Source organism: Monodelphis domestica, chromosome 1, assembly GCF_027887165.1.
Source record: "Monodelphis domestica isolate mMonDom1 chromosome 1, mMonDom1.pri, whole genome shotgun sequence".
NCBI lineage: Eukaryota > Metazoa > Chordata > Mammalia > Didelphimorphia > Didelphidae > Monodelphis > Monodelphis domestica.
Genome location: NC_077227.1, coordinates 614,295,727 through 614,312,598, shown reverse-complemented (window position 1 = coordinate 614,312,598; position 16,872 = coordinate 614,295,727). Strand labels below are relative to the sequence as shown.

The following is a 16,872-nucleotide window of genomic DNA, read 5'->3' as shown; positions in this document are numbered from 1 at the left end:
CCATTTCCCCAATACACCCTTTCTTTCCTCCACCGCTGCCACTGGTGCTGGTGCACACTGCGCACTGCCTCGTCCCATGACTACTGCCAGAGCTGCCTGGCGAGTCAGCCGGACACTCTCCCCAATCGGATCCATCCCCCAGGCAGCCACCAGATTCTCCTAAAGAACTGGGCTCATTACGTCACCCCCTTCTTGGCAAACTCCCCCAAATTCAGAATCTTCTCCTACTCCCACCTAGGCCCCTCCTCCCTTTCCAGGCCTCATACCCTGCTTCCCAGGTCACTGGCCTCCCAATTAAAAGCTCATCTCCAAACCCTCTTCATCCAAGCTTCTTCCTCTTTGTCCTGTGTCTAGCTCTCAGTTTGTTGGCTCTCGAATTAGTGTGAGCTCCTCAAGGACAAGGTGTCTTTGGTCTCTTTTGTATCCCTGATTAGCACGGTGCCTGGTGCATAGTAGGTGCTTAATAGTTTCAGACTATATATTAGAGCTTTCTGGATACCACCAGACAACTGTCTTGCCATATATGCTCCCAAATACCCAATATTCATTCTGCAAGCATGATACATTTATTTATCTATAGTCCCAATAGAACTTATTTTTTTAAACCCTAACCTTCTGCCTTGGGTTTAAGGCAGAAGAGTGGTAAGGGTTAGGTGATAGGGGCTAAGGGACTTGCCCAGGGTCACACAGCTAAGGAAGTGTCTGAGGCCAACTTTGAACCCAGGACCTTCCATCTCTGGGTGTCTCTCCACCCACTGAACCACCTAGCTGCCCACTCCCAATTGAACTTAAAAGCAAAGATAGTTTGTGTTCCCAGGACCTAGGAATTAGAACTTGGTAAATACCTCTACTTGTTCCCCACCCAAACTTATTCTTAAGTCTTTATCCTTTTCCCACCAACACTGCAATCATCTCCAAAGGTCTTTTCTTTCTACACATTCCCATACCATCTGTGTTAAAACTGTAACAATTCTGATATCCCTGACCATTCTTCCAAGTAGATAATATAAAAGGGCAAGAGTAGGAAGATTGCAAAGGAGAACTGGGAAGCCATACAAACCTACCCAAAGATCAAAGGACTGAAACATAAACTGTATCACATATGAACCAAAATTCACATCCCAGTAATGTACTAAATCAAGGGAAGCCATCTAGTCTTTGCTGTTAGGGCCTTTTGCTCCTATATGTAAATCTCAAATTCTAAACCTCCACAGTAATAACCAGCAGATCACCAAATGGTACTGATAATTTTGGGATGATGTGCTATGTAAATGAACCCCAAGGTGGTACAGATAAGTCTATCCCTCCACTCCCACAAAAAAACTAAAAATAAGACCCTCAAACTCCTGCCCGACCCTCAACACTCTTCCATTTCTCAAGAGCCCATGCTGCTCAGGTGCTTCCAATTCCAGTTTTCAGTTACATGATTAGTCCCCTCCCCATACTTAATACTGCCTGCTTTCACAACCCCATTCCCATGCCATATACCCCTCTCTCAACTACTGTGTGAATTTTTTTGCCCCTGTGCCTAAAATGTGATTGTGATTTTCCACTGCCAGTTGTCTTTCCCTCCAAGTATCCAAAGGACCAGGAATGCTTGTCTCATTTAATAATTTCTTAAATTATCAATTCATCATCTATGTAGACGACCTAGGAATCTACATATCTAACCTCAAGGGAGACATCCTATGAGCTCTAGCCCCAACTCTCCAATGATCTACTGGCTAATTTTGTCCAAGGCCTTCCTCCTCCTCTCCCCTAAAATTCAGTGTAGGCCAAGAAGTTTTCCCCTCACTCCTAACTTACCTATTCTTGCTATTATCATCATAGCTCAGAACTTTGGTTCTAGTTCTTCCTTTTCTCCTACAATTATATTTTTCCTAAGTTTAATATGTTTCTTCATTTCATATTAATCTCTTATATTGTAGTGCCCTAATTAATAATGTTCCTGTCTAGCCTCTTCTCTCTCTTTAATCTACCACTTATATTGCTTCTAGAGCAATCTTCCTGAGGCATCACTCTACTTAAGCCTTAACCTAACTTGAAAGCCTTTAGGAGCTTCCCATTGCCCATGGAACAAAGCACCACCACTTCTCCTAAATTTCAAGGCCTTCCAACATTCCTCCCCCAAATTACACAACAACAAAGCAAAAGGAATGGCTACTACTTCATTCTCCCCTTGTTCCTCTCCCCATTCTCAGAATGAACCCTATTATCCTCCATACCAACCCATTTCATTTGTCTGAAATAGCCTAAAACTCCTGGTTCATTAACTTGTTTAAAAATTAAATCCTTTGGGAAATGGCATCTGAGACCATAAAACTTTGTGGAGACCCATGTAAGCCTTTTGGCACTGAAGACCACCATCAAAAATAATGGTTCAGAAAGCAAGTAATGGAAAAGGGCTTCCTAGCTGTTACATTCTAGTTTGACTTTTGCCCATGAAATAAGAGCAGTTCACATATAACTCTTCATACAACATCTTGTAGTCGGTTCCCTTTCACTCCCACCTCCCCTACTCCCTCAAAGAAAGCCACAATTATTAACCCCTACCCAACTGTAATTAACATACTTTCAAATCACAAATTCAAAAGTCTTGACATATATTAACACATAATTAAAAAAAAAAAAAACAGCAAATTCCAAGAAGTATTCTCTTTATGTTTTATTACACATTTTGCAATAAACCATTTTGTGTAAAAAAAAAGAAAAAAGAAAGAAAAAAAACAGACATACACAAGCCCTCTCACAAATGGATTTTTAGGTTCCCCCATACCAGGCAGTAGGAGTAGTTAAGGAAAAAAAAATCAATGTGGCCAATTATATTATACTAGGCCACTATATTATTTCCATACCTTTAAGGCATTTTCTTCTCCCTCCTAAGTTGATGACACTAAATAGGAGAAAATTTCTTTTCTCCAAATGTACTTATATTCTAACTACAAAAGCTGTACTGTATAAGATTACTTACAAAAATAAATCTAATGAAATATCCTTGATCTCCCAATACAATATAAATACTTGAGGTGGTTAAAAAACTATGGAAATAATAGGAGAAAAAAATCTGATAAAAGAATGGAATGTTTGGATATTTCTCATTCAACTCTTGAGCTGAAGAAGGTTTTGTTGTACATAATTAACTCCTAATTCCAATTTTTAATTTACAACTGAATGGGAGTGTGAGAAATAATGGGACACTCTTGTACCAAGCTCTCCAACAAGCACATTTTCAGGTTCCTTTCCTTACTATTTAAAAGAATGATTTAGAATCTAGGACTTCTATCCTGCCCACCTTGAGGTATTAAAAGTATTTGACAGAAAGGTTAGCTATATCCATGCAATTTACCTCAAAAAGAAATTTCTAAAAATTTAAACATGGTTATGCATTAGTCACGTTTCTCAGAAAGTAAAATATTTATTCATATAAATTTTTCGAACTAAAGTTTTAGTCAAAAGTAAAAATAAATCTTCCATGGCTAATGAAATTGAGTGCAATTAATGCTGGTTTTCACATTCATCTTCAGTTCAGGTTCATTCAGAGTGAAGGCAACTTAGTTGTTCTTGAAAAGGTCAATGCAGCTTTGCAAGAGGGAGACATTATTCTGGAAGGAAGGGAGAAATAGCTGTGAGGCAGTCTAATAAATCACTTCATCAACTATCTTTAAGATGAATATGCTCTAATAAATAATTAAAATCCACTTGGATTGACGTTTCCATGAGACAAATTCAAAGTCAGATACAGAGCTGGTTGTGAATACTTTTATCCAATGATATGCCAAATTTCAGATAGCTATTCCTTTCTAATTTGTGTTGCTTTTCTTCACATCCTGAAATAAAGCCCTAGGTTTTCTGATAGTTTAGCCTTATTTCTTGGCATGAATTAAATATAAATACCTACAGCTATAGTTGCTCCCTCAAAAACAACTTTATTTCTTATTTTACAAGAGAATGGTTTAATTTTCATAGAGAACTTCTATGTACAAAGAGTACAAACAGGTGGTCAACTAAATCTGTCTTCAATTAGTTTAAATTATCAAATAAGTATGAGAATCATGGTGTTAGAATATGTGAACATAAATTAATGTCATGACTTTTCACAATATTGTTTCCAAAAGGAGCCCCCTTATCCATGGTTTCAGTTATCTATACTCAACTAGAAGAGTTGGAAGTTCACCTGTGGGGGCAGTCTCCCCCCCCTTGTTAAGGTTTTGTTTTTTTGGGGTGGTAATTGGGATAGGAATGGGGGTGGTTTGGGAGGCCAGGAGCACAGAGGTATGGGGCAGGAGCAGGGAAAGAGAGCACATATATATATGGAGGTCAGCAGGTATACATTTAAATCTTTGTCTCAGCCATCCCTAATAGGACTTGGAACAATCCTCTGTGGTTAGGGAAGAGCCCTACTACTGTATATCACTGTAAAATGATAGATGATGATTAGCTCTTTAACATGTTAAAGCTAAAGTCCATTGTAAAAAGATCTCCAAACCCAATCTAACATTCTTAGGAGTTCTTTTCTCCAACCCAATTTCCATTTGAGGAGTTTCTCCTCTTCTCCTGACAAACTGACGGGACTAGGGCAGCTTAGACACCTCCAGAAGAGTCCCATTACAGCTATTTTCCCCAATGATATTTCTGATGAAGCCAAATAACATTACATCTGCTGAGACAGCTAGCACAAAGTTTTGTCAGTAAAATAAGAGAAGTATACTGCTTCTCAATCTATGGAATAAGAATTGGCACCAAATAGTAATTCAACATAAAGATAAAACTTACTTTTGCGTGCTTTATTTCCAGTTCAGACATTTCAATTAGGTTTTTTCTAAATGCTGCCACTCTTTTCCGTTTAAAACTGATCAGTTCTACAGAAAAAGACAAACGTTCAACTTGGAAAACTGAAAATTTTTCATTCTCTCTACCCTAAGGAAATGCTAATCATTCACAACAATGTTATATCAAAGCAATGGGGAACTGAAAATAGAAAATTAGGATGTTAAAAAAAAAGAGTATCTTGTCTCCATTCAGAACTGAATCAGGATCATCCCAAAGCTATCTCACTGATGAATAAAGCTGGTATTTCTAGATAAAAGACGCAAGCCCATCTGTTTTACAAATCATGAATTTTAAGGTCCTGTAGTATCTTTATTGTGGAAGTACTGATGTAAAGAAAAGCCCATATTTATAGCTAAGATGATGGGATAGGAGGCAATTCCACTAACTGGAAAGAATAAACCTGAAACACCACCATTTATAGTGTAACTACATTCAATTCTTTAATACTTCTTAGTCAAGTGTTAAGCACAACTGTGATTTCTCCCAGTATAAAACGTTGCTTCCTAACTTTTAAACAGTCTCCTAATCACTGTCTAAGATCCAAATTTAGTTTACATGTTTTTTTTTAAAATTAAGTCTTTAGAAAGAATCTTTTTAAAAAAATGGGGTAAAGAAAAACAAATTTCAGGGAAAACACAAGAAAAACACAAATAAAAGTGTATGCCTACAGGTAGAGAGTAAAGACAAATTTTGTACTTAGCATGTTCATTCACAGGACTAGTTGATAATTTGTGCTGTACAAGAAAATGCTATCTCAGTCCATAAAGAAAATTAAGTTAGCTTCTACCACATTGCTAAACAGAAAAGCTGAGCAATTTGGTGTATGTTACATTTCACTTAGCATTTAATTCCCAGACATATATATGTACATCTCCAATGGCTTAGAATTTCTCACAGAATTCAACTCAAAAATGTTTAAGGAAAACACATTAAGAAAACTTTAGACAGGATCTACTCTGTAAGCTTCCCTTCCCACACCCACCACACACCTGTGTCTGTAATCACATTTGATGTTCAGTGTATATATACAGTAGAATTTTCCATGTTTCTTTTTCAACCTGAGGCTCAGATTAATCCATTCTGTAGCAAACATTAAACCATTAAGACTCTCTTACATGCTCTTCTAACAGGTCCATAACTGAACTACACCAAGGAGATCTGTTAACAGATAAATGCCATTCTACCTTCTTTTGCAGATTCAGAAAGCTGTTCAAATTTTTGACAGCATTCTTGCTGGTGAGTCTCAGCCAGCTTGACATCTTTGCTTTTTAACCGGGCTTTGTCCAGAGCTTTGTTTGAGTTTTCATAGTCAATGAGGGCTTTTGTACGCCTGTATAAGAGGTCCTGGAAAGAAGACACGTAGGACAATTAAGCTTTCCTTAAAAATTCCAAACACATATATGGAGGGCAAGAATCAAAACATGACATTGGTTTTAAGTATCTATAACTATTCCAAACTAGCCATACTATAATGACATAAAATGAAAGTTTATGGTATTAGTACTTCAGAAGTAAAATGGCTTGATTGTAGGTATAGATTTTTAAAATATATAAGATATACTCTGTATCTTTTAGAATTGATCTGATTTTGTGAATGATTGGTATCTAAAGCCAATGTTAGTATATACCCGCTAGCCTACTTTACCTGCATGACCTTTAAAACTGTCTAAAACAGAACTAATTTTATTTCCCTCCAAATCCATTCACCCTCCCAAATACCCTATTTCTCTCAATGGCACCACTCTCCTTCTAGCTGCTCCAGTTCACCCCTTGGCTTTTTCCTCATTGCCGCTGCCTTCCCCCATCTAGGTCTCATTGATTTTGCCTCATCTCTCACACATCCATCCCCATTCTGTATGTACACACAGGTACATGTGCTCACACACTCCTCTCTTAGGTTCTTCTCAACTACAGCCTGGACCACTACAGTATTGCAATAGCCTCCTCACCAGTTTCCTCATTTCTTCAATTTACCCTAGGCACCACAGTGTCATTCCTACAACAGTGATCTGCCCAAAGTTCCCCTCTAATAGAAATATCTTGAATACAAACTTCTTGGTCTGGCATTTGAAGTTCTCTTCACCATCTGTTTTGGTTAAGCTGACCTACTTCTCTTCCTCCCGACACCCCATCTCCACACATGCCGGTCTCCTTCCCCCCCTCACCTCTGCCTTTCAGAATCCCTCACCCCAGAACACAACTTAGACATCCCCTCTTTCACAGGGTTCTTCCCCATCCCACCCCTAACTTGTCCGCCGTGCATGGGGCCTTCCCTTCTCTGAGCACCTGCTGTGAGTTGCTCCCAATAGACCAGGAAGAACCCTGAGGGCAGGCAGAGACTTTCAACCCCAAAACCCCAGGTCACACAGCAATCTCTGCTCTCTTTTACAGGGATGATTTCCTTAGCATGAGGAATTCCAGATATGGAAACTCCTTCTATCGATGAAAATGAGAAACTGGCCTCAAACTTAAGTCTGTTCCTGAGGAGCCCTCAGAAGTCATGCTGTGCCCACGGTCACAGAGCCGTGTCCAAGGCCAGCTGGTTCCTCCATGCCCCTTTTCGTGCCCTTCAAATGTCAAGTGTGTAATGCATCTGTTGAATAAATCCCTCAAAGAACTCTCATGCCTTCATATTTCTGCTTTAAAGATCAACAAGAACTATAGAATGTTAAAACCAGATGGCACCTGCAGGGTCACCTAGTCCAATCTGCTGATTTTACAGATGAAGAAACAGAAGCTCAGTGTTTTGCCAAAGGTCAAAGCTAGCAAACATCAGTCACTACTTGACAGAAAACATATGCAGGGAAGGAAGATAAGAAGAGAACATGCAGATGGAAACAAACCCTAAAAAGACTTAGAAGTTATTTACTACCTCCTAGAGATAAAAGGTCTCCAAGCTCAATATACCAGGTGGAAATCATGAAAAAATGTTGTAACTAACAAAACTTTAGTCAGAATTTTAGTTAGAAAGGTCTCTGCCACCACCTAGTCCATGTCATATCTCAAAAGAATGCCCAGTCCATTGGTCAGTGAGCCTCTGCTTGAGAACCCAGAACAGCTTCTGAGGCAGTCCATGTCACTTTTGGATAACTATAATACTTAGGAAGTTCCCCCAAATCTCACTATGCTCTTGAGGCCAAACTGAGTGAAGTCTAGTCCTTCTTTCACATGACAGCTTTCTAAATGCTTGTACAATTACTATGTGCCCCCAGTCTTCCCTTCTCCAGATTAAGCATCCCCAGTCCCTTCTGCTTATCTTCATATTGAATAGACTCTGTGTGCTTTATTATTCTGATTACCCTCCAAGAAGACTCTAGCTTATAAGTGTCCATCCCAAACTGTGGCAGCAGATTTTGAACCCTGTAGCCCACACATGGTCAATCTAAGGTAAGAGTATGGACAGGGTAGCTGGGTGGCTCAGTGGAGCCAAGCCCAGAGACAGGAGGTTCTATATTCAAATCTGGACTCAGATATGTCCTAGCTATGTGACCCTGGGCAAGTCACTTAACCATTACCTAGCCCTTACGGCTCTTCTGCCTTGGAAACAACACACAGTATTCATTCTAAGACAGAAAGTAAGGATTAAAATAAATTAAAAAATTTTAAAAAAAAAGAATATGGAGGAATGGCTTAGGCCTTTCTTCCTCAAAGTTACGCCTCCCTTAGCCCAAGATCATAATGCTGACTCATTCTCAGCTTGTAATCCTCTAACTAGCATTCCCTGCCAGATCTTTTTTCAGATTAAAAAAAAAAAAAAACACCTAAACATGCTGGCTTGTCTAGTACTTGAAGTAGATTTGAGCTTAAGTAGGATTTTATATTGGTCTTTATTAAATGCCATCTAATGAGATTCAGTCTAATCCTTTAGCTGGTCAAGATCTTTTTGAATCCTGACTAATCTCACATGCTAACCTTTCCAGCTTTGTTATCTGATAATCTGATAAGCACAGCACATAAGCCTTTATCCAAGTCACTGGCAACTGGGCAGGGCAGTGGATAGAATACAGAACCAAGAATTCAAACTAGCCTCAGACACAAATTATCTATGTAACCCTGGGCAAATCACTGAACTAAAGACTACCTCAACTTCTCAATTCTTCAAAGGGGGATAATAATAGCACCTACCCTCCCACAGTTGTTTGGTCAAATAAGATATCTGTAAATCACATGGCAGTTCCTGGTACTTGGTGATAATTTAAATACATGTTTCCTTCCCTTTCTTTCCTAAAGGGAACATTAAACAACAGATATAGATGTTTAAGCCATTCCATTGAACTCTCCTACAAACTGATACCAAACCACTGACTTTTGAGTTTTGCCATTCAACCCACTCCAAATCAATCTAAATAGACTATTAGCTAGCTTATGTTCCATCATCTTTTCTACAATGACATTCTGCCAAAAATTTTTTACTAATTATTATTCTATCAAAAAGAAAAAAGAAATGTTAGTCAGTCATTGTATATTGTTAATGAAGTTATGGGCTCTTTGTGATCACTACTTCCATTTCTAGAAATTCACAACATCCAATTCCAAATTTTAGACTAATTTAAGCTGATCAGCCAGTAGCATGCAAACTTTTTTAAAAAGTTTTTTAAAAAGTATAATTGATAAGTGGTTTGTGTCAGGGTTATGAGCAAACTTTCAACAACCTTTTCAGATTGAACCCTCCCTGGTGACAACTACAATACATTTAGTATCCTTTCCTACTAGTTCCTCACTTGGGAGGAGGGGGGATTTTATTATGCTTTATTGGTTTTTCCAATTACTCAAAGAATTTGACTTGCTTTTATGGATTGGATTCTTTTATGGATTGGTTTCTAAAGTGACTATGAATAGTTTTTAGCATTTGTTCAAGCATATCTTCCAATGTTTCTTTGAATTCTGCATATTTATATCACAACATTTTATAACATTCATATACCACTCTTTTTCCAGCCAACTGTCAACAATGAGCCCCCATTTTGTTTCTATTTCCTTGCTAACACAAATAGAGCTACTATGAATACTGTATGTATTTTACCTTTGTTTCAGTTTTTTTACTTCATTGGGGTTATATATTCAGTCATGAGATTTCTGGGTCAAAGAATATGGACTGTTTAGTCATTTTTCTTTTAATACCACTAAGTTGATATACAGAATGTTAGGGTCATTTCATGACACGCTAACACACCTGTCTTCTTCAGCCCTTCCAACCTCGGCAAAGATAACAAAACCTAAGAATAGTCTATCTGCATGGTGAGAAGTGAAATCTCAAGCGTTATATTAATTTGCATTTTTCTAACTGTCAGTGACTCAGGGGCTCCAGGATCTTTCACAATGGACCAGAAACTTCAGAACCTGAAAATGTAATTCAATGGAGTTAACTTCAATTTATCAAGGTCAACTTGGTGTTATCCTATTGTCTTCTTACTTTCTTTGGTATCAAATTATAATAATTTCCATCCAGAAACCTAATTCCTCCCTGTTAGTAAAAATCAGGTTCTTGGCTGGTTGCTCCAACTTCTGAAGACTGAAATTATCATTAAAGCAAGAAGGTATTAACTGCTCTAGTTTTGACAAAGAGAGAGCACACAGCAAATGTCTGGATAATTAATGTCTCCCATCACTATGACATTATGTTTCTGTGCCAGGCATGTGAATTGTTTTTTCAAACCACTCAGTTTCCTCTTACGGTCCAAAAAGTCCAGGTATTCCCAAGACACAAATCCTATCTATTCCTACCTACATTAAGCTTAAGCTAAATGGTTTCCACCAGTCTTTTTCTTTGGTTTTCTTGAGTTCTTTATGAATTTAATAGTATAAGCCATCTTATTCATTACCACCATTTTACTAATCCTATTTCTTTTGAAGATATGCACATCCTGCCACAGTTGGTTGTATTCTAGGCTTAAGTCTTTACCCTTCAACTCCTGGTAATATCTATTAGGTCAAGTTTGCCTTAATGCACTGGACCTCTACTTCATCTTGCTTCTTACATTTTAAGAGCATAGGTTTGTCTACTGTGAATGTATAGATGCCTCAACTGCTACATTTTTTCTTTCACTCTAAACTATTCTTTAGGGATACCTAGAGCTTTTTTTTTTTTCTCTGCCTCATCATTTTTTATTGAAAGCCCTTTTTACAGAGATTTTTAAGACCCTCAAACAACCAAGTACATTTTTACCAGCCTTTGTTAGGTGAGATCCAATCCTCACCAAAGATCTTAATCTCCCCTATATTTTAGGGCATAGACTCATATAAATTATCAAAAAAGTAAGCCACATCCAAACCCTGAAAAGTCCCAGAAGATTTTCTATTATGTCTGACTATATACCCCAGCAAGACAATTCTAATCAGAGCAAAAAAAACATTTCCTTGGTATTCTCAAACATCACTACTCTTCTTCCCTGAGCCTTCCTGGATGATCTTTTACTTGTTCTGAGCCTTCCTGCAAGGAGTCTCAGTAAGTCAAGCTGATTTCCTCACTTACATTCTACACAATTTGGCCTTTTTTTTGTTATTCTTTACACATGATGCCTCATTTCTTCTCTTAACCTTCTGCACTAGCAATCCCTTCACCCATGCTCTCCTATGTACCACCACTGTCAAGAACCCATCACTTTCTTTCAGACTTCGCTCAAGTGGTACTACTACCACTTTCCTACTCCCTAAAGCAAATACTACCACCTGCTCCACCCCCACCCACCTTGTGTTTGTTCTAGAAATACTCATTGTCCTTGTCTTTTGTCTCTCCAAGGCTTAGAATGTAAGGAATAATGCTGACTGACTGAACTGGTCCTTAAAATGATATATAGACATGGATTTATCAAAAAGAGAAAAAAACAACCAAATAGTTTGAGTTTCAGCAAAATGTCTTAATTTATGCTATACACTATAGAGAAATTAACTTCTCTGACCCCAGAAGATTCACAAAGTGACTAAATTTTTAGTATTATTTAGATGAATTTGTATCAATCTTGGTTACTCCTAAAAAGATTCCAATTCTTACCTTAGCAGCTTCTATGTTGAGCATATAATACCTGAGGAGTTCTGTCAGTTTTAGATCTTCATCTGATGATACTCGACCTTCCACTTTCTAAAGAAGAACAAAAATAAACTTTAAAAAACTTACAATTTGTCCAATAAGAAAACCAATTTTGGGGTGTGGGGTGGTATTTAATATACAGGCTCCTACCCGTAGCTTTTCAAATAGCTCAGCAACTTTCAGTAAATATCTGGAGGGAAAAAGACATAAAATGGAAATTACATTGGTTTTTAACAAAATATTTAACTTATTTATGAAACCTGAATAAATCTTTATCATTTGAAAGGTGACTACTAATTATATTATGAGCATAACTATTCTCTGCATTCAGCAAACACTAAAAGTATTCATTTAAATTTGCTCTACTATAAATTCGAAGATGTAATTTCAGCCTTGAAATGGTTCCTCCACACCTTCCAAAAAAACAAAACAAACCCCACAAAAATCATACACAAAGTAAAAAGGTTTCTGGCACTTTAAAATTATCAGCCTTTATCCAACCATTCTAGAAAACAATTTCGGAAATTCAAAAAGTGACCAAGATATCCATACCCTTTCATTTCCACCAGCAGAAATAAAAGAAGAATCATATATAATTATTCACAACATTTTTTTGTAGTAACAAACAACTGGAAACAGAAGATGCCCACTTATTAGGAAATAGCTAAACAAATTGTGACACATAAAGGAAATGGAATATGAACACTAAAGAAACTTATATGAAACTATACAAGCTAAAGCAAGCAAAACTAAGGAAAAAAATTTTGCAATGACTACACAACTGCAATAAAAACTGTGAAACAATCAAAACTGGATGCAAAATTAAATCTCCAAATTCAGTCCCAAATGAAAAGATTTGAGACACTTCCTCCCACTTCTCTGTTTAAGGGGTAGACCAGGGATCTAGGTTTTTCTGATCCTTTAATTAGTTTTACAGAACTTTCTTTTCTTTACTATTAATGAAAGTTCTCTACAGAGGGAAGGAAAGAACCATGGACAAGAAGAATAGTCTTATCAGTAACAAAAAAGAAGAACAATTTAGTGCCCAAAATGACTTCTATAGTACAGTCAACTAAGCACTTACTCAAATTTATAACTTGATTTTAAGGTAAGCCTGAACTTTTTGTGCATATCTTCCCCTTTCCATCCCCACCCTCCAAAAACTTGTCTTACTTTTTGATGACAGTTGGCTCTTCTAAAGCTAGACTATTCAAGGAGGCTGAAGTATGAATGTAATCATCTGCAACATCTGCAGAAAAAAGGGTAGAGCTTTCAGTTCTATGGGAACAAAGCTGAAAATGTTAGCAATTTTCTTTGTTATTAACCCAGTAAATCTATGGTATGTACTTTTATGAGATCTGGTCATTCTATCGGCTTTTGCACATGAATCCTTGATCCTATTGTAATAGTTAATGAGGAAATTCTTCTCTTGGTCAAAGAAGTCATCTACCTCCTACAAAGAGGGAAAGAAAAAAAATGTTTTTTAAAAAAGTATTAAGTTGACTAAACCAAGAAAGAAAATCTGGAATAGTTGGTGTAAAAATTAATGTCAATAATAAAAATGTTATATTTTAAGGGATTTATTAATGATTTTCAATTATACATTGGGATATTTCTATAGAATAATTATAGCTGTAAAATCCAAAGTTCACTGTGGCAATTCCAGAATTCAGGTATTCCAATTAGGGAATAGATTCTAAAATGGCTTCACCTATTTTAAAGCTCTCCCATAAAATGTTTATTTGTATTATTCAAAGAAAAATGAAAATGGAGGAACACGTTAAGATGTGGGCATCAGTAAGAAAGAGTAAAGCAACCGCTGTGAAAGGCTCAGCTGAGCTTAACAGCCAACTCTCTAGTTCTTTTCCTTTCTCCCAAAAAAGGGAACATTCAGAGTAACAAGTAGCAGCTATATAAACCTATCAAAGGAGGGACTTGAGAGACAAATCTTGGAATTCAGTCACCCCACCCACCACCCACCCCCGGCCATCTACTGCATTTGACATAGTGCCTTGTACATAGTAAGAATTTAATAAAAGCTTAAATTTGAATTGAAAAATTCAGGAGCAATTTAAGTACCTATATATAAACCAATCTGCTAGTATTCCTTAATTTATATTTTAAAAAATTTCTATGTTAATGGTGGGGTGCATTTTTTGTTTTTGATCTGGGACAAGATGGTAGGGAAAAAGGAAATAAGAGAGAACATAAGCATTTTATATTTGAGTTGGTTGCCCCATTTTTGAAGGATAATATGGAGAGGAAACAATTGAAAATGAGAATATTTTGTGAGGACAGAAGAGATTGCATTTCCCATTAAAGGCTAATAAAGGAGTTCTTAAGCTGTGATGGCACCTCAGGAGTTTAGGAAGCTGGTTCAACACAGGAAGACTGTTCAAAATGTTCATCCAAGGAATGCCCAACTGGAAACATCTCTTTTCCTGTTCTATCTCAGCACTGTGATCTCTCAGTACTAAAATCAGCTGAGGCATAAAAGCTTTTGTGGCTGAATAGAAGCTACTCAATCTGTGCATCACAACCAGGAGGGTAAATCTAATCAATAGGCACACTGCCTGGTTTGGCCAAGAATAATGCATTATTTGACTGGTAAAGATGATGGTGGAAATAAAGGATTCATTCTGTAACTTTGAAAGTATGCGAAGAAATTATACTCTCTGCATTTGATAATGAAGTATCAGCTTATTTTAAACAGCATATATAAATGGAAGTGCTAGGATAAATTTGAATAAGATCTAACACGGCCAAAATGGAAAAAGCCATGGTTCAAGTTTTCCATTTTTGTTTATAGATTTTTCTAGCTCATAATAATGGAGTATAATGCTGTGACAATTTCTTTTCTTTTTTTTTTAAACCCTTATTTTCTGTCTTAAAATTTATACTAAGAATTGGTTTCCAGGCAGAACAGAAAGAGCTAGACAATGACTTGCCCAGGTCTAGGAATTGTTTGAGGCAAAATTGGAACCTAGGGCCTCCCATCTCCAGGCCTGGCTTTCTATCCACATCCACTAAGTTACCTAGATGTTTCCTTGCCATGACAATTTCACACAACTAAAATTTACTAGAGACATTCCTTGAGCTCAGTTTTCTCATGATGACATTTTTCAAAAGTAGCTGGTATGTTTTAATCTATTCTTATTGTTAAGATCAGTATGCCCACTTAAGAGGTCTAAGGCATATGTAAAGCCATCTCTACCCCAAGGGAAAAGAATCCTTGCCATTCGAGTGTAGAAAAGTTAAAATTGATTCTCTGCTAATTGGACTCTCTTCTATATATACCCCAAGTTTTACCTCTCAGCTCTCTTTTAGCTGCCTTTTTGTTCACCCCTTTTGGGTTGTTGCTTTTCTATCCATATCCTTACTGCCTTCTATTATCATGACCTGCTTCTTCCTTCCTGAGAAGGAAGCACTATCTACATTATGAGAGCTCTCCCTCCAGCTTCTACTTGAAACCTATTTTCTTCTCCCAAGATTATTCTTGCTGTAGCTTGAAGTAGGTCACTGAAACAAACAGGATATATTACAGATCTTTTTGAATGTTCTTTTTCCCTTGCCTAATGCAGTTGCTACTGAGTTATATACAAAGCATTTAGGAAAAATGTGGGTATAAAAGAGAAAATCAAATTGTTTTTAAACTATGTTTTTATTGGGAAACATTTTTATCATTGACTATGTTATAGTGTAATATTGGCTTTCTCTTCCTTTAGAAAAATAAAACTGCCAGCTTAATACCCAGAAAATAGACACCCTCCTCCCCAGGAAAAAAAGGTTCAAAAACATTTACCTTAACTCCAGAAAAAAGGACTTCATCAGCACTTTTCACTACACTTTTAAAGAAGCCGCCAAACATCTCCTTGGTGTTTTTCCTCCTAACACTTAGCTGAAATTAAGGGTGAGAAGAGGGGTAAAAAAAGAGTAAAAAGTTTTCAAAATGATCATTCATGAAGTGCACGCTAAATATTATGACCTAAGAAGAATTATGAATAAATTCTAAGCCATTTATTTCCCAAAGGTGATCACTTTCAGAAGATACTTCATTTTATTTAATGATGTGTTGAACATTACTCCAACTAAGCTGGAAGATAATTGTTAAGCCTAAACAAAGGTCTATATCCTGAAACCTCAAAAGATATGGCATGGAGATTTATGCACATAAATTTAAAACCTTTGTTTAGTTTGCCTACAAAAACAGTGAAAGAAAAATTATTCAATTGATTGCATTTTAATATGCAACCTTTATTTAGAAAACAAAAAAAAAATCTAATTTAATGAACATATAGCTTAAAAATCGAATTCCCTAATATTATGGGAGTCTAACACCCATGCATTAGGCAAGAGACAAGGAACCCAAACGTGAAAAAATCTATGCAGTCCCTGGTCACAAAAACTTCAAGAAGCAGAATGAATGTGGCCAAGGACTTATCCCTAAAACAAATGAGTATGTACTTGTTACTACACTCTACCTTACCGCTTACGGCTTTCTGTCTATTTGTAGGAGGTATAGAGAAGGCAGGGATGAGTGCTTTGCAAGAAAAAAGAAAAATGACTTATCCTGGTTAGGAAAGATAATGAGCTGCAAAATGCTTTCTACAATGGTTCCACTTGAAATCTGAAAACTATTCTTGATAACACTGTGTCGCTAGTTTATACAACTTAGTGACAAGCTTAGAACTTTCTCAATGAGTTTTGGGGTGTACAATAATCTTAACAGACCCTATAAAAGAGATGTAAGTGCCTTACATCCTGATCATATTCCAGGAAAACATGAAAGTTGCGATCTTTGCTGAGGACAGGATGAGAAGAAAGTCGCTGAAGAAAAACTTCATGGGATGATACAGTCTTCTTAAAGACAGCTAGATATTCCCTGAAATAAATGTACAGTATTGAGACCTATGCTCAATTCTTTGATCATCCTAATGATCCCCAGTACTGATTAACTACTGGCCTATTAAATTTTGACCCTGGAATTACTGACAAATGGCATTTGATTATTCTGA

General features: G+C 36.9%; 1 protein-coding gene across 4 annotated transcripts in view; it reads right to left on the bottom strand.

Moving 5' to 3' along the window:
• Positions 1-2,650: 2,650 nt before the first annotated feature.
• The window catches only part of SNX5 (sorting nexin 5), a 42,358-nt gene continuing 28,136 nt past the window's right edge, over positions 2,651-16,872 (bottom strand). For all 4 annotated transcript variants that reach the window (XM_007476649.3, XM_056813853.1, XM_007476650.3 and 1 more), the window contains 9 exons: positions 16,616-16,739; positions 15,660-15,755; positions 13,205-13,310; positions 13,031-13,106; positions 12,008-12,047; positions 11,822-11,908; positions 6,015-6,174; positions 4,774-4,859; positions 2,651-3,602 (listed from right to left, as the gene is read on the bottom strand). In XM_007476649.3, the coding sequence (XP_007476711.1) occupies positions 3,552-3,602; positions 4,774-4,859; positions 6,015-6,174; positions 11,822-11,908; positions 12,008-12,047; positions 13,031-13,106; positions 13,205-13,310; positions 15,660-15,755; positions 16,616-16,739 (826 nt within the window). In that variant the 3' untranslated portion in view covers positions 2,651-3,551. The remainder of the gene's footprint in view (positions 3,603-4,773; positions 4,860-6,014; positions 6,175-11,821; positions 11,909-12,007; positions 12,048-13,030; positions 13,107-13,204; positions 13,311-15,659; positions 15,756-16,615; positions 16,740-16,872) is intronic.